The sequence below is a fragment of the Pseudonaja textilis genome, chromosome 2 (genome assembly GCF_049901715.1).
Source record: "Pseudonaja textilis isolate UNSWEBS1 chromosome 2, rPseTex1.2, whole genome shotgun sequence".
NCBI classification, from domain to species: Eukaryota; Metazoa; Chordata; class Lepidosauria; order Squamata; family Elapidae; genus Pseudonaja; species Pseudonaja textilis.
In genome coordinates, this window is record NC_141991.1 from 139,608,543 (window position 1) to 139,635,720 (window position 27,178).

Here is a 27,178-nt window from a genome sequence, read left to right on the forward strand (position 1 = left end):
GTTTTAAAATAAATAATAGTAATTGTATTCTAACCCTAAAGATTCAAATAGGAGACATGGTCCATTTGGTACCATCTCTGGCCCATTATAGCCTACAGTCTTCTTCCTCATCTTACCCAAATGTTGCATATGATTGCTAAATGGTTACCTATTCCATTTTTTCCTTGGGAACCTTTTCTGTGGCTGGCTTTCTTATAATTTCCTACAGTGTTTCTTTGCCAGTATCAGTGCCACTGATCTTCCAAGGGGTTTCGCTGACCCAGGGTCTGCCCAGATTTCTCTAGATAATGGATAGATAGATTTAGAACTGGATCTAGGGGTAGTGGATCTAGATCTGTATGCAGATCTAGAACTATGAGTAAGTAGATATCTATGGAGATTCTTAATCATCCAGGTCGTGGCTGTCCCAAAGGTGCTCTTTAAAGACTTGGCAACTGGACTTCTTTTGTTTTTCTTTGAAGATGTTTCGCTTCCCATCCAAGAAGCTTCTTCAGCTCTGTGAGTAGGTAGATCTAGATTTAGGACTTAAGTTGAACTGCATCTAAATCTGTAGGTAGATCTAGATCTCTCTCTCTAACCTGTGATGCTATGCTTCTGATCGATCCCCTCTCGGTCTAGGAATTACTAACCAGACATCTATTGATGAGCTCTCACCTTGTGAAGAGGAGGCCAACACACCTGAAAACCGTCACAATCAGAATGGCAATGTGGAATAGCGCTGCGTATGGGAGGAGCAAGGTAAGGGCTTCCCAGCTCTTGCTTACTAGAGAGTGCTGATACACTCAGCTGAACAGCAGGGAATCAAGAAGACCCTATATTGAATTCCTGACTCTTAAGAGTCTTAATCTTTTTTCCCCTTATGGAGAAGGGTTATTTTGTGTGTGGTTATTTGTATGATACTGGACCCTTCCTTATTTATCAGTTTATTTAAAACACTTATATAGCTGTCCATTTTAGTCCAAACTCTGGGCAGCTCCCAATCAAAATTAAAACAATATAAGCTTCAGGCCCAAAGAACTAAGAACAACACAGAGAGTTATTACTGAGTAGCTCCTTTACTGTTGTTCACATACAAACTGAATCTTGCCAGACTAAAGCAGCAACTGTAGATTTACTCTCTGATTAGCTGTGGGAGAGTCCGATCTTGGGAAGAGCCACACCCTTCCCCAACTCCAGATAACATTCCACCACAATAACACAACCCAGTACAACACAACACGCAATACATAACATTCCTTCCACCCAACCTTATCTAAGGCATTTTACATAGCAGGCAGCTAATATCAGATAGCAAGTCAGAAACTTAGCAGATAAAATTTCATGACACTAGAAAGACCATATCCCAAGATACCACGTATTGTGCATTCTCACTGGATCTCTGGTAGACATTGTTCTACTTTGTCTCTGGGGCCACTTCCACCCTTAGCTCACTTTCAGTTCCACTGGTGAACTTAGCATGGTTGCAAGAGTTCTGGGATAGCGGGAGTCCACAAAACTGGATTATTTGTGGGCAGAATACACAATGCCAGTCAATCTTGCAATGGCTCAGGGAAAGGGCTGAAGCGCCCATAAATCCTCAAATGCCTCAAAAATGAGTCAAGAATATAAGATTGTGCCTGTGTGCTGATCATGTTATGAAAGCTATACAGTGTATAGAATCCAACTTGGAAGCCTAGGGTTATGACGGTGTCTAAGTTCTACAGCAGTGGTGTCAAACTCACATTGTCATGGCATCGTCACATGATGTATGGGGACTTTTCCCCCCTTCACTAAACTGGACATGGGCGTGGCCAGCGCATGACGCATCTGGTCTGTGGGCCGGAAGTTTGATGGCACTGGTCTACAGTGACCTGGTCTGGCCTCTGCATCTGGGCTGTACCAATGATTCAGAGGTGGTATTCAGCAGGTTCTGACTAGTTCTGGAGAACTGGTAGCAGAACTTTTGAGCAATTTGGAGAACCGGTAGCAGAAGTTTGGAGTAGTTCGGAGAACCAGCAAATACCACCTTTGACTGGTTCCACCCCCAACTATTCTCTGCCTTCCGGGTCCCAGCTGATGGGCTGGGTCTCCTTTTGTTGCCCTGCACAGGAGAAGGGAGCTGGAAAGCAGGCTAGTGGGGTGGGGAGGGAATGGGGAGTTTGCAGTATCCTTCCCCTGCCACGCCCACCAAGCCACGCCCACAGAACCAGTAGTAAAAAAAAAAAATTGAATCCCACCACTGCAATGATTGTGGAAGGCGAGAGAAACCTCCCAGTGAGCAAAAGATACCCTTGTCTAACCTTTTCTTCCCTCAGCTTGTTAAGGAAGGCTGCTCTGGAAAGACACAGATGTGAGACACAGGCATCAGGCCGCGTCTCACTTTGTTCCCCATATGTTATGTTGAACTGAGCATAGCAGGTGTTGTGTTTTTACTTACCCCTCCTGCAGTCTGCTGTGTAGGCAAAGGCTGGTCCGAGGCCACAAAAGCGTCACCTCAAATACCTCTCTGCCAAAAGGGAGCACTAAAATGGGCTGAACTTGCCCTGATTGCTGTCGGTGAGGTCCGAGCTTTGGCTGCTGGAAAGCAAATTTTGCTATCTGGGTGTGTTGGGTTTTTGATTTCCAGCCTTTGCTGTCAAGGCCTTCTGGGAGATGCAGTCCCAGTATATCTGAAGGCTATCATGCTGAAGAAAGCTTAGCTACTCCAAAGCAATCGGCAGCCACGAAATCCTGCGGCTGTTCATTCCACGTGAGAAGAGCAAGTCCACCTTTCATTCTGTTTCTCTTTTTAACTGGCAGGTTTCCAACAAACAGTTTACTCCAAAGTCTTCGATACCATCGACTCAGCACCATCCGCATAGGGGAGGGAGCCCCTCCCCAAGCTCAAGAAGGGTGTGACATGAACGCGACCATCAATACTACTAGTAATAATATTAATACTGATAAATGCAAGTGTTACCGAGTCAACGATGTCGACATCACACAGTACACACTGCCTGCCCCATCCCTGAGTTGCAGAGAGAATGAAAGGCTGAGACCTTAACCCTTCCCCCCTCACCCCCAATATAACTTCCTCCCACCCCTGAGCACGAATGGGCAAAAAGGCCATGGATAACAACGCTGGGACTGGTCACCCAAACAATTCCCTTTCGTGTGCCCAACAGCCCAGGTAAGGCTTTTCACTGCCAAACCAGCCAAGCGACTGCCAAGTCAACTGTCACCACTTTCTGCCCTACCCCCACCTTTTTAAACAAAGAATGGCGGCGGTTGTACTATAGGTGAAAAATACGAGGAGGGTGTTGTTGTTGTTGTTTTTTTAAATGGAGCATGCTTCCAGGCATGTATTTGCTTGAGGGTGAGGGCGGGGACTCTCATCCCTGCATGATGGCCTCTGGAGTAGGCTTCAAGTGTCTCCATCCCAGCAATCCTCGGCCCCTAATGAAATACTCCCCGTAGGGCAACATCCTGCTGTCTCTCATCATCCAGCCTCTTGCATGGGTAAAGGTCATTCCTGTGCTCTTGTCGTTGTCCCCCGTCCCCCGTCCCCGGTTTTGAAGACGTCCAATTTTCAATTGCTGTGGCATTAACTCAGAGCGACTCAGATCTCAACTGCATCCCCTCTCCCTCCTTTCAGGCAGCAGCTTGTATACTGTGACCAAACACTGAACCCTCCCCTGTCGTTAAATGTTGCCATGTCCCAACTGGTCACTCCTGCAATATCGGAGAGATAAGCAAGCGAAGGTAATCTCTCTTTTGAAGCAGCTGCCCTTCAGCCCTGGTTTTGAAGCTCAAGTCGCGTTTCCTTCTCCCCTTCCTAGACTCAATCCCTGCTATTTGGGAATTTGCCATAGGGAGGCCAGGGCACTTTGGGCCAGCAAGAGATTTGACAACTGCTACGACCTGACGAGCAGAAAGTTCACAGTATCTCAGTTCAGCCTTCCCCGGCCTGGTGCCCTCCAAATGTTTATTCGGCGTGGCCCTGTAGAATTGACAGGGATGGCGAGGGAGAGAGGTGGGTGGGAGAGAGAGGAGGCTGGCTGGGGAATGAAGTGGATTGTAGTCCAACTCCTTTTAGAAGGCCCTCAGTTGGGGAACCGCTGGGAGAGTAGTGTGTCCTTCGAGACATCATTCTGATCTGCGTACATCAGGATTTCAGCATCTGGTTGTTGTTTTTCCACTGAGATTGTGGGCTTAGAACAGGGTTGATAACGATTGGGTGCTAAGTGCAGGCACAAGAGGTTAGTTCTAGATGTGTTGTCCCAGATGCTTTTACTTGAACGCAGAGGTTGATTTTAGGTGGTCCTTCCCAAATGTTGGCTTTTTCATTGTGAACAGTGTAAAAAAGGCGAACTGGTGATCCTCTATGAAAAATCAATTGGTTGGGCCAACATTGCCAATGGTCCCTTTACATGTCTTTAGCTACGGAGCTCACAGCATCAAGTCAGCAGGATAGAATTAACTTCTTGCATTTGGCTGCCTAGTTCAGGCACAGCAAGAAAGGAGAAGATAGGATAAAGTGGGTTTTATTTTTTCAGATTAGCTTCAGGGTGGGAATAGCATATTTGAATAAGCTCCAGAGGAAGAAGTTCTATACAGAGATGGTTGAGTAACAGGAAGAGCCACCATTTAAGTACAGTATGCATAAGTAAAAGTAGAGTATCATTACAGTGACTGTGATGCGAATGGGTATCTTGTCCATTTCTTCACAATGAATGTCACTCTCCCTGACTCTACAGTTAGGCCAACAACACGACTAATAGATTCAGGCCTCAGTTCCCCCTCCCCTGCCTTTGATCCAAGTAGATTCTTCTTTTGAAATGGAGATGTAGCTGAAAATTTGCCCTATATTTCTTCTTCAGCTATGCCACCTAATCTAACATTCTGAATGTTTTCCTGAAGACCAACATGGTTGAACAAAGATCACAGTGGATTGGAGCTATCTTTTTCCTGATTTGGCCAGTTCTCCAAGTGTTCAACTTGGGCAAAACTTCCTGTTTGCATTTTCATCTTCCTTGTTCTCTTCCCTCGGTCCCACAACTTTGTAAATATCTCTTTGTCAAAAAACATTTGGTCCTTGGAACTCTGTATGTATTTGTACCTTGGACATAATTTTTTCTACCATGTAGTAACTTTTTTTTGGTTGTCGTTCTGTTTCTTGAAGTCAGATTCTTATGATAACAGCTCCATATTCCAATGCAGAATTCCAAATTATGCGCATGTAAAAGCAACTTTAAAAAGAAGAAACAAATAAACAGCAAAATAAAATAAAAGGAGGGGGAAAATCAAACAAGCATCTGGACTCCTGGTTTGTTTATTAGAAATTTCATAGAAAAGGGAGGTGGGGTCAACCGCCCCCTTTTTAAGCGCTTTGTCAATACAATACTTTAGCTCTTTTGCAAATACGCATGCAAGTTTGAACAGCTACCATCATTTTCTAATTTTTGCTTTCAAATCTGCACAAAGATTCTCATTGATATACATAGTTTTTCTTAGTGTTTTTAAAAATATGCTTGAGCATAGACTTTGATTCAAACGTTTAGGAATTTAATGGGAAAGTATCGGAGTTGCCATAGACATTTAATAATTCCATATAATTGTAGAGATTAACAGAGAGAAGTTAGCCAGTTTTCTGGAGTAGATATGCAGGTGAAAAGAGGGTTTTTAATACTAATTAATATGCTAATTTGGTGTGAAGCAGCAAAGTCAGGATCTTTAGGTCAATTGCCAAAATAAGATTCCATTCTTAATAAGAAAAGTTGCCAATAATACTGTGAAAACAGAACTGCTTTGAAAACAGAACTATCAGGGCAATGCAAAATGAGCAGGGAATAAACAATAAAGTAATATGCTGAGCAAAACCTTCCACAAAATTTGACGTTGATAAAAGATGGAATTTTCTTTTTTTATTCCTTTGCAAAATGAACTGATTGGAGAGTAAAGGATTTCAAAAATGTAGGCAGGCATATAATGGGGAATAAATATTGAAAGGAATATGGCAACACCAGAGAGTATGTCAGGCCCAGCCCAAGAATGGCATAGAACAATCCAGTCAAATTTCACTTTTTATGTGCTTACACCATACAACCAGAAGCTTGCCAGACTAAACCTATATTACTGTAGTCCTAATGAATACACCTTTGGAAATGTTAGGAAGTGGCCCTGCTAAATTTCTTCTGTTTCCAATTCAGCTCCAGGTTATGTGGTCTTTCGTCTCCACCCATTCCTTGGAATGTGCTCCCTCTTTTCAGGGAAACTGATGCTTCACTGTAGTCCATGTTGCCACCTCTCCCTTCATAAATGCAATCCATCTTGGCATGCTATGCAAGCAGCCCAGTGTGTTCCCTATTGTGTGCCTGTTTACTCTCATGTAATCCTTTCCTCTCCAATCTTTCTTCTTTGCGAGAGGGGGTACAGGAGTACAGGAGAGATCACCTACAGAAATCACTTGGTTTTTTTTTCTCCCCCTCCCTTGCATAATAGAGAGATTGGAGAGGAAGGGATTACAAGAGCAGGCAGGCACACAATGGGAAATCAACTGAACTGTTCGTGAAATATGCTCAGAGCTGCTGGCAACCACCGCATTGGTTTCATTGTGTTCACCATTCTGTGCTTGCTTACTCTCTTGTCATCCTTTGCTCTGGAATGAATGTAAACACAAACATTAAATCCCTTCTTGGAAATTGTTCTCTAATTATTAAGGGAAGTTGCAGTGAAATTGCAGATAAGGGTGTGAAACTAGTTGATCTGTTACAGGGAGTAGTTGCACCTGCATCGCAGCACTGTACAAGACCGAGCACTCTAAGGGGTGGGGAATGGAGATAAAGAAGGCACAGTTCTGGTGTCCTCATTTCCCACTTAGTGACAGCTTTGCTTAATGATAGAACATAGAATGACTGAGTTGGAAAGGATATTGGAAATCGTCTAGTCCTGCTCAAACAGGAGACCCTATATCAAATGTCTGTCCAGTTTCTTCTTGAAAACGTCCAGTGATGAAGCACTCACAACTTCCAGAGGGAAGCCATTCCAGTGATTTCATTGTTCTTAAATAGTGCAGCTGGTCTCAATTGTTGCTAAACCAGGATTACCTGTAAATTTTCTGCAAATGGATTACACATTTTTAATACCACCTCCACAAAATTACAAGGCTCTTTTGGCTAAGGCAGGGGATATCCCTGACCCTCTAGACACTACAAGTTCCATCTGTCCCTTCCGTCTTAACAGAGCTGTAAACTCAAAGCTCAGGAATATGTGGACTGCAATTGTGATTACAATTGCAGTTCACATATTTCTGAGCTTTGAGTTTGCAGCACTGTTATGTTCAAATCTTTCTATTTACACCTCTGTTGGGTTTAAATCTTTCTTGAAGCCATTGGGTGACTTCAGATCACCCTGCTTTATTTGAGGGTAAAGTAGAGGGTGGTATTAATTATATTGCCTTGAAAAGAGAAAGTGACGTCTTCTCATCCTCTTCCTGTTCCATGATCCAGAACACCACACTGCCCTGCCCTGCCCTTATAACTTCTATAGCGCAATCCTATATATGGCTTTCAGGAAGCAACTGAAAGTGCACTGAATAGGTAGATTTCTCTTATAGGAAAGTACACACAGGATTACAGCCACTTGGAGTGGTATGAGCAAATCAGTAGGGAATGCTAAACAACTGTTGAAACCACCCAGGGGATAGCTGCTACGTGCACTTGTTAAGCTTCTAGATGGCAATAGGGAATTTTGTATTTCTAATAGCTGGATGTAGAGTTGGGTATATATCACGAGCAGACAACTCTAGGCTGTGATCCATAGACAGATCCCTCAGATGGAGCTTTCAAATGCCTTTTGTTCTATGTTTTTCAATTCTTACAGTCTGAGTTTAGTGTGAGCTTCCTCTTAGAAGTGTGTGCTCTTTATAAGGAATCTTCTGATCACAGCAGGATTTTAACTTTCCTTGTAATCAGGGCAGAATCAGTAGTATCGATATTTGGAATCAAGAACCAGTCTTGTAAGTCAAGAGAAAGGGTTTTATAAATGGCATTCTGAATGTTGATGCTGAATGATGCCGCGCCCACATGGATTTAAACACTACACAAACACCACATTGGCAAAGCCAGTGATTAAGGACTCACAAAGCAAGCAAAGATGACCCATTTAATAAAGAAGCAGGATTCACAGGTGGGGGAGTGGGGATGTAGAGTCCAGCATTGTAGATCCAGATACGTAAAACCAATACAGCAATGTAGGACTTAGGAGACTCCCAAGCAGGCAGTTTGCTCTGAAGTTACACACGATTCCCGATTGCAACCACCTCATCATTTGGGGTGGGATTATTTCGTGAAAAATAATTTAAGAGAAGCCCCCCACCCCAAACATCATTGACCAACTATATGTAGTCTACTTCTCATCTAGGCTATGTTCAACTACTTCCCTTATTAAGACATGGCAGCTTTGAATGTATTTCATATTTGAATGGATTATGTATCCCTTTGGATGCTGTCAAACTACAATTTCTAGCAGCCTGGCCACCAGCATGATCAAAGGGGAAGAGAAGGCTACAAACTGTAGTTCAACATCATTAGAAGGGCTGCTGGTTTTTTCACTTTTAAAAATTTAAAGCACTGGTAGTACATCTAAAACGAGAAGGAGAAAAATGGGCCGCTATTGCAACACTCCTGATTATATATATATATTTGGTTATTTGGGTTTTCTCCGGCGTAAAATTGGAAGTATCTAGGCGACGTTTCGATGAAGTCTCATTCATCATCTTCAGGTTTGTGTCTTCGGCTTTAGCAGACTCACGCCCACACAGAAGAAGAGACACGACCACGGACCGGAAGCCGCACTGCAGCTGCATCACTACCTGCTTCAAACCCCTCCAAGCCATACATGAAGCGAACTGACACCCACCATGAAGATGCAGCACGACCACGAACGCGAAGCCAAACAGCAGGATCACAGTTCACCAGCTCAAATCCCCCAGCAACTAAGACTAACCTGAGCACAACCAAGCCCCCACCTGAACAGAACACACCTCCAGCCAATCAGAACACGGCCAACCCCCCAACCAATCAGAACACAGCCAAACCCCCAACCAATGAGAACACCCCCCATCCAATCAGAACACAGCCAAGCCCCTACCCAATCAAGTCACACACCCACTAGCAGTTAAAAGGAAGAAGCAGCTGCAAGCTCACATTACTCTGAGAGGCACAGAGCAGAAGACAGAAGCCTGAAGATGATGAATGAGACTTCATCGAAACATTGCCTAGATACTTCCAATCTTACGCGGGAGAAAACCCAAATAACCAAAGATCCACATACAAATACCCGCGAGAATCTCAGAATATATATATAAAATATATATATAATGTATCCCAGTACTCATGATCTTGTAATACTTGCATGGCAACTCTTGGAGGTTATGCACATATGTGCATCAGAGGCCTGTAGGTGTGACAGCAGAAATGCTGGTTTGTTCTCGGAAGGCACTGCTGGATGGTACTGTTGGTGTATCTCCACTAGAAGGGGAATCAAGAGGTGTCAGAAAGGACCAGAGCTGCCCAGTTTTCCTTACCTAATAAGGAGGCAGGATTCAGCAGAATAGAACTGGAACCAAGAGATGGGTTTGAAAACAGCTAAAGGGGCCCTGCCCCACAACACCAGAAGATAAAATTCTCTTATTCAGGTCCAGGTTGGTAACTGTGTGGCCCACCTGTGAGTATACTGGGGCTGTGCAGAGCTTCCAAGGTGGGCTTGGCTCTTTTTGATGAAAATTTACACCATGCATCCCGAAGCAACATGTCCCATCTCCAAATCCTTTGCTTCCCATCGCTTTGCTAACAGTTCCAGGAGTCACAAGTGCATTCTGCCCACATGAGACAAACATGCAGAAGCTCCTGGACTCTTCTTCCAGCTATTGGAGTGGCCAGATGAGGCTTTGAGGTGAGGCACAGTGCCATGACAAGAATCATATTGTCTCTTCACCCAACTAGATGAAAAGTGTTGCTTTTGTGGTGTGAAGCCCAGTTGCACACAGGCCCAGTGCACACCAGCATGCAGTCCATCTTGTGTATCACCCTAAATCTGCTGTACGCATTCTTGCTGCCTTGCGATGCATGCTCGGAGGGAGCCATTAGAGGCTCCAGCATACATAAAAGCTATGCTAAAGCAGAAAGCAATACAAGGTTTAGAAAACAATAAGACAGCTATCAAAATATACAGTGTAGAAAACAAGGCCTAGAGAAACCTTCCTCGGACCAGATTTTCAGCCACACAGACGGCAAACCTGTGGAGATGAAATCTCAAGCAACTTTGGAGGGTGATAGCTTTGGACAGAAAAACTGGCCAAAGGAGTAAGAAAATCCTCCTAGTTCTATTCAACAGCAAAAGAGAAAAAAGATGAATTGGCATTTGAGCCGTACTATATCACGTCGGCAAGGAGAAACTTCTAATGATTGTCTACGGAACAACACAAAGAGAGGCCCATCAGGAGGTAGAATTCCTGGTTCTTTTTTTTTCACACATACACAGAGTGGGCCGGAGGCAGGGGAATGCACAGCAGGAAATTAAGTCAGGGCCTCACCCTTGGAGTCTACAGTAGTCCAGTTCTAGGCTTAAGATCACCTTCCCATCTTGTCTGCCTTCACATATGCTAGATTACCTATCTCATTACCTCCATCTGGTGTGGCTCAGAGTGATAGAGATCATAATCCAACCAGGAAGAGATTTGCCTGAAGGCCTATATCAGCCTCACATCTGTTGCTTGGGAAATCTAGGCCGCCACTCAGGGCCAAATGCAGAGATCTCTCATCAAAATCTGCCTAGTGCTTCTAGGCCAAATCCCTACTACTGTCTGGCCACAAAACCCAAAAAGTGGAAAAAGTGTTGTTTTTTCCCCATTTAAAAAATAAAAATAAAGACGGGACCGTTACAAATATATGACCTAGTTATTGTAATCTTAAAAAAAAAACAATCATAGGAAGGAAGGAAGGAGGAAGGAAGGAAAGAAGGAAGGAGGAAGGAAGGAAAGAAGGAAGGAAAGGAAGGCAGGAAGGAAGGAAGAAGGAAGGAAGGAAGGAAGGCAGGCAGGCAGGAAGGAAGAGCTGTGTGATATTCCTCAGGTATGCAAGAGCCCTGTGTCCAGCTATAACTCTATGCCTCCAGCAGAGAATCACCTGTAAAGATAAAAACAAAAGAGAAAGAAAAAGTTACAGACATATTCTTTCCAACAAAACCATGGGGATTTATTGAAAAGGAAGGGGGCATTTTCAGGATGCCATATTCCAAACCAAGCCATGTTTCTAGATTAGGGGTGGCCAAACTTGGCAACTTTAAGACTTGTGGACTTCAACTCCCAGAATCCCAGCATAGCTGGCTAAAGAATTCTGGGAGCTGAAGTCCACAAGTCTTAAAGTTGCTAAGTTTGGTGACCCTTGTTCTAGATAGACTTCTGCTTGTTCCTTGGGCTAACTAAAAGGTATGACCAAAATCTCCTTTGGCTTGTGTGAACTGCATAGAATCCGTTCCCCCATTGGTAGGAATGCAAAACAGAAAGGATGGATGGATGGACGGACAGATAGAAACTCCTACTGCTACAGCAAACAGATATGGGGAGGAATATCTGTTTCTGCCTGTGGTTCACTTCACCAACCCCCCCCCCACTAGTCAATCATACATGTATATTTAAAATTGTCAATTGCTACCTAGAGGGAGGAATCGATCCCCTCCCTCAGAGAAGAATCCACTGATTATATCTAAGGTGTACCCAGTCAGACTGTGTCTCTTGTTCCTTTCCCCCAAGAAATCAGAGTCTCAAGGGCAACTTCAAGCCAGCTTTATTGCTGCTCCCTAAGATTTGGGAGAGTTTTACGAGATGTATGCAGCTTTAGGCTGGGTATCAGGTTGGAAGGGGCCCCATGAAGGCCCAGGCCCCCTTATGAAGCCAGCTCCTCTTAACCCTGCCTCCCCTTTGAGAAAAAAGTGAGTGTCAGTCTGGATTAGGCTGAGCTCTGAGCATAGCAGCACAATGCAACCTTTCTCTATTTGATTGCAGCTGAGCTAATCCAAGCTGAAAGGAGAATTGACTGCCATAATCATGGCTGGATCCCCTCAAGGAAAGTGATGCATTTTTTGCTGCCCAACACAAGGCATGTTCAGGATTTTATTTTTTCAAAGCTTGTGGGTGTTGATTTCCTGCACTGCATCCAAACCCCTGGTTTCTGTGGTGCTATCTGGGAAGTAACAAGCCGGAGAGAGTAATGATTATCAAGAGCCAGGGTTGTTTTCATTCAATTCACTGCCCACTGAGTCACAATTCTGGAATTATTCAGTCGCTGGAACAATTTTTTGTGACTCGGCTTCTGAGAACCTATCAAGAACTTACCTTGGTGAGGTTTTGCTCGATGATCTGGCTCTTGTGTGCATGACTGCACATGGTGTCATCACACTGCTGGTTGCCCACATAAACCCTTATCTGTTTGGTTTTTAATTTGATGTGCTGGGGGAATCAGGGAGGTTGGCCAGTGACATGTTAAGACAGTAAACCACAGTTCCAGACTGAACTTCCGGTTCTGCTTACTACGTGATACTTTATGTGATGTGTTCATGAGGATGCCATTTCCTGGCTTATTCCTATACTTGCTTTTGTTTCTTGCTCAAGCCTCTAGTCAGGGATACAAGTCAAGACTGAGTGATTGATTATATGACTGTGTGCCATCAAGTCACTCCTAGTCAAAAACCCATGGACGATCTCCATGATCAAGTCATGAGTTTGGAATGTCCTGTCCCTCAAAACTTGGCCGACCAACCTGTGATTATTTTTGTTCATGTAGAAGAATAGCTTGTTCAACAAAACAAAATGTCTGAATAGCAAACCCCTCCCCCGATATATGATTACACTTACTCCTTGGGCAGCCTGTCCTTCTCCATGGAGTTCTCCAGTGATATATGAATCCCTTGGTTTTCTGGGCACAAGGAAGACCTCGTTTTGTCAGAGTTCCCTACACCGCAAGCTTCTGTGACTTTTCCCTCTGTTCAAAAAAAATATATGCATACATGAATACATATACGTGCACACGTGTGTGAGTGCATGTGTGTGTGTGTGTGTGTGTATGTGTCCAAGGGGAGATCAGCAGAAAAGAGCAGGAGGGGGATTTTTCTTTCATTCATAGTGCATCAGGACCAGGGGAGAAACTGGGAAATGACAAAATCTCGGTAGATAACACGAAAGATATAGAATTCAAAGAAAAGAAAAGAAAAACAAGACATGAAGACTGTCAGGTTCCTGGGAAATCTCTCCAAAACTAGGTCACTGAGAAAAGAAATGCCAAATGAGATGCATTGTTAATAAGCAGGCACTGTTGTGCATAATATCCTGGGTAGGTAAGTAGGTATAGATAGGTTCTAGATGGCTTGTAGCTGTTGGAAGGGGATTGGGTAGACAGCAATTAAAACCCATCACTACTGGGCCATGACCATCAATCCCCATCCCTAAATTGATTGAGGAGGCAGCCCAACAAGTAACTGGAAACAAACCAAAACAAATCAATCCACACCAACTCATGGATGCACAGACTTTGAACGGGATGCACCCTCTTCGTTTATGTCAACGGGTGGAGGCAATTTCAGGCGAGAATGCTTTTGTGATGCTGCCTGCCACTGCCCCTTCTCCCCCCACCCCAAATTAAAAAAGCAAGGAGAAGAATCTGGGAGAGCTCCAGGAGTGTAAATGCTAGCAGAACAAATAAGAAAAGCATCCTCGTGCCGCTAATTAATCTACCGGGTAACATTATTTAAAGTCTCTAGAGATGCTGCCTTTCAGAATAAAGGTGGCTTACAAGAGATAACTAGGTCTGCATACATTAGCAGAATAATTGACTTCCCATACTCAGCAGGGAGGTCAGAGTCCCAAATAATTCAGTGTTACGGTTTCTTTAGGGAGAAATGCTTCAGTGTGTGTAGTTTTCCAACTTTGAAAAGAAAGAGCGGAGAGTTAAACTGTGGCTTTTTTTTAAAAAAAAAAATTAAATTGTGCATGGAAGGAGTCACTTTTTAGAATAGTTTTTTTTAATCTGTGCTTTCTTTTTTCTTTTTAAGTATGTATAATACTAGTATTATACTATTATACTAGTATAATACTAGCAGTGATCTGAACATTTATATACTCATTTGTGCATCTTTCCGCCTATCAGCTGTAATACATTAAATTATAAGAATCAATGCAATTGCTTGTTTCTTATTTGCATTTCTGATTTTGTAATTGAACTTGTAGTTTTTAAAAAATCTAGATTAAATCTTCTGCCACATTTTTTGTCAATCATCATTCATATCAATTAAATTCACTATCTTGCCCATTCATCCACACAGCAGTGTGTGTGTGTGTGTGTGTGTGTGTGTGTGTGTGTAATATACTATTATACTAGTATAATACTAGCAGTGATCTGAACATTTATATACTCATTTGTGCATCTTTCCGCCTATCAGCTGTAATACGAGGACTTCTCTGCTATTCCCTCCTAGTTTATCAAATCCTTGGATGGGGAAAGGAAACAGAGGAAAGAGTTGGGGTAGGATTTGAGGATAATTGTCCTTTAAGTATACCTGCTTTGGGGCTGACTTTGCAACATTGCTGGCTGCAAATATCAGGGAGAGGGTTTTATGCTTTTATCAGAACGGCTGTGCCAAAATAGCAATGATGTCAATCAGCTTGGGGAGAGGAAACAAAAAACTAAGACATGTTTCTGTAAGCAAGGAGATATAGTAAATGGCTGCAGCTTGTATTTTTATACCATTAATAGTGTTTGAGCAACAGATGGCTTTCCTGTTTTCTGTCTCTTACTCCTGTGCCAATGCAACAGAAAATCTTGCTAAGAGTATGTAAGCTATAACATTGCTTGCCTTCTTTCTGTCTGGGATGCTTGTACTAAGAGCTGTTGTTTAATTAGCCATTTTCTTTTGAGGTGGTTCTCCTTAAGTCCTACTGCAGATGTCTCCTTTCCCTGGCAGTTCTCTGGGATCACCAGTGGGACCTGAAGAAGAGGGGGTGAGCTCCTCAGGATCTCACCTCAGTCATGCCCGTCAGCTGACTCTTCCACCCAATCTACCTTGCATCTACTGCAAATTGTTGTTGGGAGAGAGAAGCAGATATGCTGGCTACCTGCAGGGAGGTTAGTCCTGCAGGAGAATCCTCACGTTCATGCCAGGCTCAGAACGGAGGCTCCCTATTAGTGGAACAACGCTGAAGAAAAATGATCGTGGTTTGTTTTGGGAAGGCCATGCAGATTGCTTTCCGTTTGTGAATATTTGGGATCGGGGGCTGTAGGTGAAAGAAAAATGTATACGGTTTGGAGTTCTGGATAAAAAACAGTGCACCAATCTGGAAATATGGAAGAAGTAGTGGAAATAGACCTAGAAGAATATGGAAGAAGTAGTGGAAATAGACCTAGAAGCTATGGAAGAGCTGAACTAGGAGGTGGATTTTTTAAAAAAAATCCACTTTAAAAGTGTGAGAGAAAAACAAGAAAAGTGGTTGTAGACAAGATGGAGCCATTGAGGTATCTGCAGTAAACTTATTTCTTTGAGTTACTTATTTCCTTGAGTTACTCTGGAAGTAGCTCCATAAGGCACAAATGCTAGTGTTTTTATTTTTAAGTGAATGGTAACATCTCTGAACCTCTTTCTATTGCTATTGCAAGATAGCCGTGTGCTAAATTATTTCTGTGTTTTCTTTTACTATATGCAGCTAATAGTTTCTGACCCAGATTATGTTCTGCAGAGCCAGCCCGATTTTTTTTCCTGCCTCAAGCAAATCCACATTTTACATACTCTGCTTTACGTCTCATAGCCTAACTGCAGAATGCTGTCACATTAAATTATAAGAATCAATGCGATTGCTTGTTTCTTATTTGCATTTCTGATTTTGTAATTGAACTTGTAGTTTTTTAAAAAATCTAGATTAAATCTTCTGCCACATTTTTTGGCAACCATCATTCATATCAATTAAATTCACTATGTTGCCCATTCATCCACACAGCAGTGTGTGTGTGTGTGTGTGTGTGTGTGTGTGTGTGTGTGTAAATTCCATCTTTCCTACCACTCCTTAAACTTTCTTCATTACATTTGCAATTCAGTCATCCAGAATCTGTTGAGTATTAAATTAAAATGGTGTGCCTATGCCTTTGATGGCAGCCTATTTAGGGTAGTGGTTAAGCCACCAGGCTAGAAACTGAAAGACTATGAGTTCTAGTCATGCCTTAAACATGAAGGCAGTTGGGTGACCTTGGCTAGTCACTTGGGCCAGTCTCTCTGTCTCTGTCTCTGTCTCTGTCTCTCTCTCTCTCTCTCTCTCACACACACACACACACAGAGTGTGGGTTAGCTAAAGAGATTACACTATATATCACACCACCTCACGGGACAATTTGTGACAATCAAACTGAATGGGAAGGAAGTGTGATGTATATTTCCTGGAGAAAAAGGAGAACATATACACAAGCCCTAATCCATGAATGAATGAATAAAACAAATCAACAAATAAGAACTTTGCTTGCAAACTCTCTCCTTTACTCGTGTACACACCACTCTTCAATGCTGAAAGTCCATTTAATCATTTCAAAGAGCCAAATGATCACACACCTATCAATTCTTTTGCTTGAGTAGGTGTTTCTATATTTGAATTGTGGGTGGTTGAAAGAAATTCAATGATGCCTGATTACATCCTGTGAAATGCAGGAAAATACTGAGCACCCACAAACTACTGACTTTCCTCCAATAGTGTGCTTTCTTCAAAGATGTCTCTTGTAAGATGTGTGAATACCTGGGGCACAAACACCCCTAGGTTACTGATACACCAGAAAGTTACTTAGCCTACCTCTATGACGGGATAAGCCCAGGCTGTACTCTTTCAGTAACTGATATTTCTCCCTCAGCTGCAACTTCCTTCCCCTTTGAAAGATCATAAGATGTGCTGCCCTGTGCAGTGACGGGTTTCAAAAAAATTTCCTATTGGTTTGGTGTGAGCGCGCCTTTGTGCACATACATGCGCTTTGCGCATGCGCAGCGTTTGCAACCCACCTTCTGCTGCAAGCCCTGTGTGTAAAACTTTTAACTTACTGCACCTCTGTATGGTTTGCCAATTGCACAGTGGCAGATAGGAAAGCGCTCCAGAGGGTTAATGTCATTGCCCAGAAGATCATTGGTTGCCCTCTCCTCTCTTTGGAAGAGCTTTATAGCTCCTGCTGCCTTAAGAAAGTTCAAAACATTCTCAAAGATCCATCTCATCCTGGGAACCCTTTTTTTGAACTATTACCATCTGGCAGATGGTACAGGATAATAACAACAAGGGCATATAGGCTGAAAAACAGTTTCTATCCCAGGGCAGTAGCTCTTTTGAATCCTACTGTATAGTGCAATGTTAATGCAATATCAGGGGTTTTCAATTCAATGTGTGGAGGGTGAAGGATGCGTGTTTGTGTTTATTTTCACGGTCATGGTCATGATGTGCACTGAAGATGGTGTTTGATTTCGATGTACGAGGTGCAATGACAATAAAGTAAACTAAACTAAAAAAAACTAAACTAAAAAACAGCTGATGCACGGCAATTGGCTGTGCCACACGAAGCAGCTGAGGTTGGAAAGCAGAAAATAAAAGTCAGTATAGGGCCAGGCAGCTGATCATTGGAGTGAACTGGTTCACTCACAAATGATTGTCAGAGCTACCGGTTCAGGTGAACCGGGCCAAACCAGTAGAATACCACCACGGCCCTAGTGGCTGAGTGGTTAAAGTGCAGTATTGCAGGCAAAGTCTGCCCACAGCCTGGAGTTCGAACATGACGGGGTTCAAGGTTGAAGAAGACTCAGCCTTCTATTCTTCCAAGGTTGGTACAAAGAGGACTCAGATTGTCGGGGACAATATGCAAATAATGCTGACATTGTAAACCACCCAAAGAATGCTGTAAAGCCCTGTGGGGCGGTACATAAACCTACATGCTATTGCTATTTCTGCTGCGATTGTTTGATGCTCATTATCCAGGGACACCACACTGTAGCGCCAGCTCGTGCTGTGAGAATTTGGTAAGGGATTCCAGGCTGTTTTTTTTTTTTAAAAAAAGAACATTCTTAATGCATTATTTATAGGGATAGCAAGGGATCTAAATCCTGCCCTCCAGTGTGCAAACACGCAAGACACCCGGGGCAATGGATGAGCTTAGAATGGATTGATTTTACTCTCAAATACAGGAAGTCCTCAACTTATGGCCACAAATGAGCCCAAAACTTCTGTCGTTGATATTTGTTAAGTGCGCTTTCCCCCCACTATATGACCTTTCTTGCCACCGTTAAGTGAATCACTGTTGTTAAACTAGTAACCCGGTTGTTAAGTGCATCTGGCTTCCCTTGTCAGAAGGTCGCAAAAAGGGGATCATGTGACCTTGGGACACAGCAACGGTCATAAAGTCTGAACCGATTGCCCAAGCATCTGAGTTTTGATTGCGTGATCATGGAGATGCTACAAAGGTCATCACTGTGAAAACGGTCATACGCCACTCTTTTCAGTGCCGTTGTAACTTTGATTGGCCACTAGAAGAATAGTTGCAAATCGAGGACTACCTGTAGTTCAGTATGGCCAAAACCAACTTGGCTGTCACATTAGCCTTTTCTCATGCCCGTGGTGGAGGCTGACTCTGAGGGAGAGGAGAACAGCCGACAGGAAGTGTTAGTGTGGCTCTGGAGGTTGTGGAGGAGGCTGGGGAAGGGCAGAGGCCAGCTGAGCAGTCAGAGGAAGACCCAGGCCCATCCCCTCTCCGACCTAGGGCATGCAAGGAGGAGAGATAAGGGAGAGACGTGGTCTCCTCGGGAGGAGAGGGCCTTGATCCTCTTCATGGGCTGCAGCTGTGACAACTGGATAAGAGTTTGGGACATCCTCCAGCCCTTATCTTGCCTGGTTTGTGTTGCTTTTTTTCTTCTTCATGTAACTGTGTGGGGTTTTTCTTATCTTCTGTCAAAGATATTCAGAGCTTGGAAGCAAAGTGAAGGAATAAAAGGGGCTTCACCTGTTTTCTGTAACTGTGTTTGTTTTGTAAACCACCCTGGGTCATCACACATTTGGCCACTGGAGGCCACTGTTTCCCTGACTTATGAAGCCAAAGTAGGTTGTTATCAGGCATAACATACAATCCAGGGTGCTTTGGTATAGATAATATGCTCTGCCACCTGCGCAGCTGATCAAAGGGATCTGCAGCAACACTGCTTTAACATGCATCTTGATGAAATACTGGGTTATGTCGGTGGTGGAGAAATTGCAGCTCTCCCAGGCTGTGGAGTTACAATGCACAGCCACAACAGCCTGCCTGGCCACTAGGGAAAGAAGCCGGAAGTTTAGGTTGGAACCCATGTTATGGTAGCATGGCATCAATATACAGAGTCAAGGTCACGTTCTTTGAATGACTGAGTTGGATTCTACAGGCAGGAAAAAGACTATTTCTCAGCTGTTCCTCTTCAGTTTGGGGGTGACTGTGGGTGGGCGGGATAAGGTACACGTAATAATTTAGGTCACCACTGGAAACTGAAGAAATCTGAATACTGTGACGTTTTGGACAGATCAATTATTTTCTGGGCCTGCGCTAACTTGCCATGTATATATTAATGGATCTAGTGTGTCCTGCCTTGGATTGGCAATTTTAAAAAATCTGCATAAATCCTCTATTTGGACATCCAGATACACACCACAGACAAGCACAGACATATATGCATTTAAAAAAAACTATCTAACGCAGCAGACATTTCCTTTGAAATTGGTATAGCTTTGAAGAGCATTGTCTTCTTTGAGCCAAAATGGACAAGGCAATATTCAAAGAAGTGCAAATTCTGAAGAATGTGCTTGGACTAATGTGTGTGTCAGCCTGGGCGGCATGGATCAGGGCATGAAATTAGCCCAGATCAAATCCTGCTCCGCATTCTTATTATCCCACTGTGGTATTTCTAAGTCCTTTTTTTTTTTTTTACTTCTCTTGATCGTGGTCCTTCATTTCTGAAGAAAATCAATCAATCAATCAAAGCCTGAACTTGGGACCCTGATCCTTCCTCCCAGAGCTGGTGGCTTGGAAGGGCCTTCGGTCATTACAATATTAGGGCATGAATGAAAAGAGCATGCACTGGGAAAATAAAACAAACAAACAAAAATACATATTTTCCAAAAGCAGTATACCTCAAGGGGCTATTTTATTAGGTGTTTTCCTGTTCCATGGAAAATGAACTTTCTTCATGAAAGAAGAGTGAATTTAAAAGAGGTTCCCCCCCCACACACATTTTGATAGAGGTGGAAAATCTGTGACTCTCAAATGTTGCCACATAGGCCAAGCCTGTTGGGAACTGTGATTCAGTAACATCTGGAGAACTTCAAGCTCCTTACTAGGCTTGGACTATCTCCTTTGAAGAAAGCACATATCTGGTCAGGTTTGGGGTCAAGACTTGAAGCAATCTAGGCAGGCTTCCTTCTTCATGGGAAGTGGGTACAAGTGAGATGCTCCAAGGAAGCCTGGCTTGCCCTACATTGATAGGATCATACTCACGTTCTTCAAGACCAGAGTGTGGTTTTTCCTGGGACTCCGGCTGGGCGTGGGCTTGAGCCAAAGGGCAGCTTTCGGGACTGTGGGCCGGTTCTATGTTGGCATGAGGGCAGCAGCTTGGACTGTGTGACTCTTGTACCTCAGCACTGTCTTCTTCCTCTTCATCTCCCTGCTGCTTGCAAAGATGGTGTTCGACCATCAGCTGGAGCTCTGAAAAGTAGAGGTGGGCAAAACTTATGAAAACTGTGATCCCAGGATGATTTGATTCTTATGGAAATGTTTACTTTTTTTGAAAGTCTCTGCTGAAAACAGAAAATTGTTCTGGTGCATTAAGGAACATATCTGTTCTGTCACCAGTAAAGAGACTCTCAGACCGGAGTTGACTTCAGCTCTTTAATAATAAACAGTAATTTCAACTGCAGTCGAACTACAGCAGCCCTTTTTATAGTGGCTGCTCCATGGCTCGCAACCAATGACATTTAGTTAAACTTCCCGCCACTATAGGCGGCCAATCAGATACTAACGTTACTAACCAATTGTATCGTTGCTTCTTCTAACCAATAGGAACATCGCCCTAGAAGTCTCTATTTAAATACACTACAATATCCACTGGCAGGATTAAAAAAAATTTCCTACCAGATCTGTGCATGGCGCATGGCTAGGTGGGCATAGCCATGTGACTGGGTGGGAATGGCTTTTTTGCAGCCATCCCCACCCGTTTTTGGGCCTTCTGGGCCTCAGGCAAGCCTCCTGGGGGGTGTTTTTGCTTCCAGAAGGCTCCCCTGGGACTCAGGAAGAAGAAAAATGGATCCTGGACCCCCCCCCCCACACTCCATTTGGGGGCCTTCTAGGCCTCAGGGCTCCCCTGGAGCTCAGGAAGGCAGAAAATGGAGAGGGGAGCCTGCACCCCTCCCTCCATTTTTTGCCTTGCTAGGCCTCAGGGAATCCTCTTGGGTGAAGCAGTAAGACAAGCTAGGGGAATCCCACCACAGCTGATCATATGAACAGCTGATTGTCAGTAGGGGAAAAAAAAAAAAGAAATACCTTACGGGGCGAATGTCAAGTGGGCAGGGTGAGCAAGCATCAGGTGGGCGGGGCAAGCAAGCCAGTGTGTCAGCCTTCAAGATCTTCTACCTTTGCTTTGCATCTTTCGTCTGCCATAAGTAACGGGGGGAGGAGAGGGGACAAGTATGGGAAGCGAGCTGAAGGTGGTACAAACTAGCATTGTATAAACTGAGGAAGGGGGAGAGTACATTCTTGCTTAGGTTTCTATTTCTTGCTTAGCTTTCTTTTCTCTGCACAGCTGCAAATCTTTATCAAAGTATGGCAAGGTCAAGGGACAGAAACTTCATCACCACCTGAAGATGTCCACACGATGATATTCACAACTTTTAATTGGAAGAACCATTTGAACTATTGGGGGTGGGAACATTTCCATCACTTTGTATATGTGATTTACGCGCCTATTTCCTCAGATTCAGAATTCTCTTGTTGCTACCACTTCATTTCCAGTAAAAGATATCTTTTCTCTAATTAAAAGAGTCTAAGTATTTCTTTCTTGGATTTTGAATGGAGCACCAGCTGACACCAGCCAGAACTTACTACCAGTTCGGTGACCCATGCCAAATCCTTTCTACTGGTTAGCCTGAACCAGTGCGAACCGTCTGAATACCACCACTGAACATATCTACTGGTTAGTCTTACACAGTATAAGTGGCCTGCAGTTTTGACAGAATTGGAACGGACTAGAATTGGGGGGGCTCTTCTAGTCCAATTCCCTGTTCGAACAGGAAACCCCAGACTGTTTCAGACAAATGGTTGTCCAATCTCTTCTTAAAAACCTCCAATGTTGGAGCACCCACTACTTCTAGAGGCAAACAATTTCACAATCGATTCATTGTTTTCACTGTCAGGAAATTTCTCCTTGGTTCTAGGTTGCGTCTTTCCTTGATTAGTTTTCATCCATTGCTACTTGTTCTAGTTTCAGGCGCTGTGGAGAATTGATTGACAACCCCCCCCCCCTCTTCTTTTGTGGCAGTCCCTTAGATATTGGAATTTGCGAACTTCAGCTTCGTAGATGCCTTTGATGGCTAGAGATTATGGGAAATTGGGCCACACTTATGCTAAACAGGTTCCCAAAGATTCACCGATGATTTGGAAACCACTGTAGGTGGAATGCATCATTAGGAGAGGATTATTTTGTTGTTCTTTGATCCTCTCCACATTCTTCCTGTCTAGCCTTCAGACTAATAATACAGTATTCCTAATAGCCATTCACAGGTTGACCTTGAAACTTGAATGGCAATGATAATTCTTGTATCTATTTCCTGGATTGTGATGTTTCCCCTTTCCTTGAATACACATGTTCTAATTTAGAAACTTCTGACAGGCTTTTAATGCTGATCTCTGCACTCCTCTGCAGTGGCTGCTGCAGTCCCACCCCAGCCTGACAATTGCATCCTGCATTATACGAGGCACTGCAACACTCCGGAGTCAAAGACGAAGGAGGAGAAGGCTGGTAATTGGAGAGAATGCAGAGGACCAACACAAAGAGATAAACTGCTTTAATGCAAAATTAATGAAACACGATCCTGGTAGGGATTAGGCAGGATATGTGAAAAGTTACAGGGAGGTGGGAGGAGTGGGAACAGTGGGGGGGAGGGGGAGGAGAAAGAAAGACCTTACAAAATGATGGAAAGGCTAAAGGAATCTTAGCACTGACTGACAAGTTCTGAATACTACAAGCTAATGGGGAGTACATTATAGACAAGGTGGTGACACTCATCCAAAAATAAACCCTATGCTCTTTTAATGAGTATCGCAGGATGCAATGTCTGGTATAGCACATATAGCAAGAAAGAAGATATATATTTTAAAAACCCACAATCAGCCTGTGGACCTTCCATTTTAACAACAGGATATTATTTCAAGCTCTGTTCTACAGAGAGCTGGCAAGCATTTGACTCACTACTCACCTCACCCTCACTTCATGTTTTGAAAATAGGACAGGGGACTGGGGGATGAGGTCAGATTGTGATTTGGACCAGTTGTGTGTTTCAAAAACATTTACCACTGGTTCGGTGGGCATGGCTTGGTGGAAAGCTTCTGCGCCTAGGCAAAGTGCGTGTTTGGTGCATGCGCACACACACTTTTTGTGCACGCGCTAAACACGTACTTTGTGCAGGCTCAGAGGCTTTCTGGTTCACTTCCTGCAATCCTGCACTCTCCTTGTTGCTTCAGCAGCCACCACACGACAATCTGCTGTGCTGCACAAAGCAGCTGCACTTCAAAAGCAGGACAAAAAGGTCAGTATGGCAACCCGGGCAGGCGGGTGGGCCCAACAGCAGAGTGTTGAAGGGAACCAGTTCAGTCTCCACTGCTCTTCGGCACTACCGGTTCGGTAGAACCAGGCCGAACCAGTAAAATACAACCACTGATTTGGACATACAAGAAGGCTGAGCGTGTCTCATTTGGAGTGGGAAGAAAACTCAGACTATCTGGTGAGACTACCTTTCCAAATGTTCCCCCTTCTTTCTCCCTATCATTTCAAGAAGGGCAAGGGAACTGCTGGACGTAACAGTGAGCCCTTCTGAGGCTCAGAAAGCAGCAAACTATCTTGTTGCTGTTTCCTAGGCACCGTGATGGATTCCGTCCTTCAGTACAGCCACATGGCTTCCGGACCAGTTACCTTTCATGGTTGGAGTAGTGCGAGAGACCTTCTTCCTCTGCCTTGGGGACATTGACAATCCTGGCTGCAAAGAGAAGAAAGAGAAAGTCCTAAGAGATACAAAATGCCAAAATTCAGGTGCAATATATGTTGAGGTAATTCCCCGTTAGGAGAATGAGTGCATACAGGGAGACGTATAGAGAGTAGTGTTTGAATAATACACACACAGCACACAGATACACTGTACAGTAAATGTTGGTTTTTACTTTCAGAAAAGTTTAAGCAAAGGTCAAAATAAACAGTCCAAAGTCATTCACAAGCAAATCAGTCAGTTTTCAATCCAAGAATAATCCAATAACAAAGTCCAGTGCCAAAAACAGTTCAGTATCAGACTTACATCAAATCCAGAAATATCAGCCAATTAGGAAAAATGGAGGAATGGCAATACTCTCCAGCAGAAGGAAAAACAGACTCACTCACTTCACTGAGACTCTTCTGAGACTAAGACTAAACAACCCAGGTTTCTGGCTCCATCCTATGGCCATTTGAGTAACCACACCCAATTGCAGTTTTTAGCATGCTCTTAAAGAGACAGTATTAAAATGTCTATCCTGGTTTATATATTTCTAACCCAAATATCTGTTAGGTGACTTATATTCCTAACAATGTACAATCTTTTAACTAAGTGTTGCATCTAGTTCTTGTTACTCAGAGACTGAAACAAGAATGAATGAAACAAATTCTTGAAGATCTGGAGTTCCAGCTTCTTCTTTGTGATGGGCACATTATCTGGTGCGTTAGAAGACTACAATTTTCTGGGCTCTTGCCTTTAGTTGACAAGCTAGAACCAGCCCAAGCCTCTTCGCCTGCACTCCCTTTTTTCAAGTTTATGATCTGCAGAGGTCTATCCTCCTCCCCACTCCCATGGAACAATGGGGGGAAACATGGTAAACAGCAAAATTGACCTCTGGTCCCTTCAGAATCAGACATGCAGATGAGGCTACAAGATTGGGGTTGAGAAAATCTAGACTACCACAGGAGGGCAGCAGAGGGCTAGATTTCCTGTACTTCTTTGCTCCCAGCCAGGTCAGTTGGGAGACTTCAAGTAGCCGTAAAATTAATTCCATCTTTTCCCATTATTAAAGCTTATTAATTTGAGCAATAACAGTAAAACTCATTCCAGTCCCATGAAAGCTTTGTGTGTGGCACTCTAAGAACTAGTGCTTTGGTGTTCCTGGCATTCTTAGTTTTACTTCTCAGTAAACACTTTTTTTATGGGAAGTGTGTCCATTCATACATGACATGTATTCCCCTATTATCATCCTGGATGGCTTTTGTGTATTACTATATTATTCTGCTAAATGCATACACTGACTCTATGGTTCAAGTCCGAGAACAGCAGGAGTGTATATACCTTCAGAAGCGGGTTGGGGATCCGGTCTTCATCGATTTCTAGGGTGAAAAAACAGGGACAGAGAAGGAAAAGACAATAAGTTAAAGGTATGGTAAAGCTAACACACCAATCTTAGAACTCTGGGTTATTTTTGCAACAGAAATATATTTTCACTGTCTCCCTGGATGTTATTTATTTGTATTCCATCTTTATTATTTCTACAAGAAGCTCAAGGTGGCGAATATATCCTCCTGTTTCCCCCCACAACAACAACCCTGTGAGGTGAGTTTGCCTGAGAGAGAGAGGTCGCCCAGAGCTGCCTTTCATGGCTAAGGCAGGACTAGAATTCACAATCTCTCGATTTCTAGCCTGATGTGTGATGCACTTGTTATTACAGTATAGAGTAGATAGAGGCTGTTCCCGTATGTGACTCAAGGGATGCTTGAGATGGCAAGCACCAACTTCTGCACTTCTCCTTTGGGCTTCTTTCTGCATTACCTGGGGCCCTTCAATGTGCTGGACGATCCATCCCATTGATTATCATTAAACAACATTGCTAACATTTAGCCTTGCTGGAGAGTTCACTGGTTTACTTAGCTGTAGGTTTTTTGGTGTGTGTATTTTTCATATATTTCTATTATTATTGGGGTTGGTCACCTAGTCAGCCAGATGTTTAGACTGGATTTGGCATCTACTGAGTCTGTCTGTCTGTGTCCGATAAGTTCTTTCTATGCAATTGTTAAGATAAATAAGAAATATCACGGAGGAAAAACACATCTGGAAAGGTTTTGGGGTAAAGGGTAAGGCTATACTGTATCCTGAATCTGTGGCTACAGTAAGCAAGGACATACAATCTACAGCCTCAAAGTTACTACCAGCCAAAGACCTTTTCTATAGCCCTTAAGGCCCCTCCTGAGCAGGACAGCTGAAAACTGATGGCCGTCCTTACTGCCACTTGGAGACAGATGTCAGCTGTTTTGTAAGGGAATGGATAAACTTGCCATGCAGCCAACTCATCATGGCCAACTCACTGCAGGGTAACTTGCCATGGTCAACTTGCTGCAGGATAATTTAACAATTCTATTTAATTATTTTAAAAAAGTAAAAAAATATTTTTATTTTTGCCATTTACATTTCATTCGGTCCTTCTTCTTGCATCCTTTCTTTAATGATTTTATTCCACCATTGCTTTGTTATTAGTGTAGCTCTTGTTCAGCAGTGAATTGTCCTGTGGCAAGTTGGCTTTGGCAAGTTAGCCATGGTGAGATGGCCGTGTCAAATTGAGCATGGTGAATTGTCAAAGACCCATTCTGTAAGCCCTCAAATAGGCACAGGCCACCTTTAAGACACCCCAAGAATCTTCCCCTAACTCTAGCCTTGCCTGTATATTTGATGTTCCTTTTTGCAGCCCTCGGCCATCTTGAAATGCCAATTGTGGCTGTTTTCCACCCCAACTTAACAATTACAAAATAACCCTACAATCTTGATGTTTGCTCCATCTCAGTAGACTGTAGCCCAAAAGCTAGAGTAAGACAAGCAGGTTTTCCAGAAGCTTCAAGTATTAAAAATGGAGCAAAACTTCAATTC

The 27,178-nt window shown here is 43.4% G+C and overlaps 2 protein-coding genes across 7 annotated transcripts in view; one reads left to right on the forward strand and one right to left on the reverse strand.

Annotated features, from left to right (window-relative positions):
• The window catches only part of PDE1B (phosphodiesterase 1B), a 152,505-nt gene extending 147,236 nt beyond the window's left edge, over nt 1–5,269 (forward strand). For 3 of the 5 annotated variants that reach the window (XM_087925486.1, XM_087925487.1, XM_087925488.1), the window contains 2 exons: nt 619–745; nt 2,788–2,901. In XM_087925486.1, coding sequence (XP_087781612.1) covers nt 619–716 — 98 coding nt within the window. In that variant the 3' untranslated portion in view covers nt 717–745; nt 2,788–2,901. Of the gene's footprint in view, nt 1–618; nt 746–2,778 lie in introns of all 5 variants that reach the window. The other 2 variants (XM_087925484.1, XM_026713816.2) reach the window with 1 other exon arrangement.
• Nucleotides 5,270–9,450: 4,181 nt separating this feature from the next.
• Nucleotides 9,451–27,178, reverse strand: part of PPP1R1A (protein phosphatase 1 regulatory inhibitor subunit 1A) — an 89,531-nt gene continuing 71,803 nt past the window's right edge. The window contains exons 3-7 of one of the 2 annotated variants that reach the window (XM_026713757.2): nt 25,613–25,650; nt 24,220–24,283; nt 20,535–20,741; nt 12,872–12,998; nt 9,451–11,144 (exon numbers count right to left, since the gene is read on the reverse strand). In XM_026713757.2, the coding sequence (XP_026569542.1) occupies nt 11,141–11,144; nt 12,872–12,998; nt 20,535–20,741; nt 24,220–24,283; nt 25,613–25,650 (440 nt within the window). In that variant the 3' untranslated portion in view covers nt 9,451–11,140. Of the gene's footprint in view, nt 11,145–12,867; nt 12,999–20,534; nt 20,742–24,219; nt 24,284–25,612; nt 25,651–27,178 lie in introns of those variants that run through there. The other variant, XM_026713758.2, reaches the window with a different exon arrangement.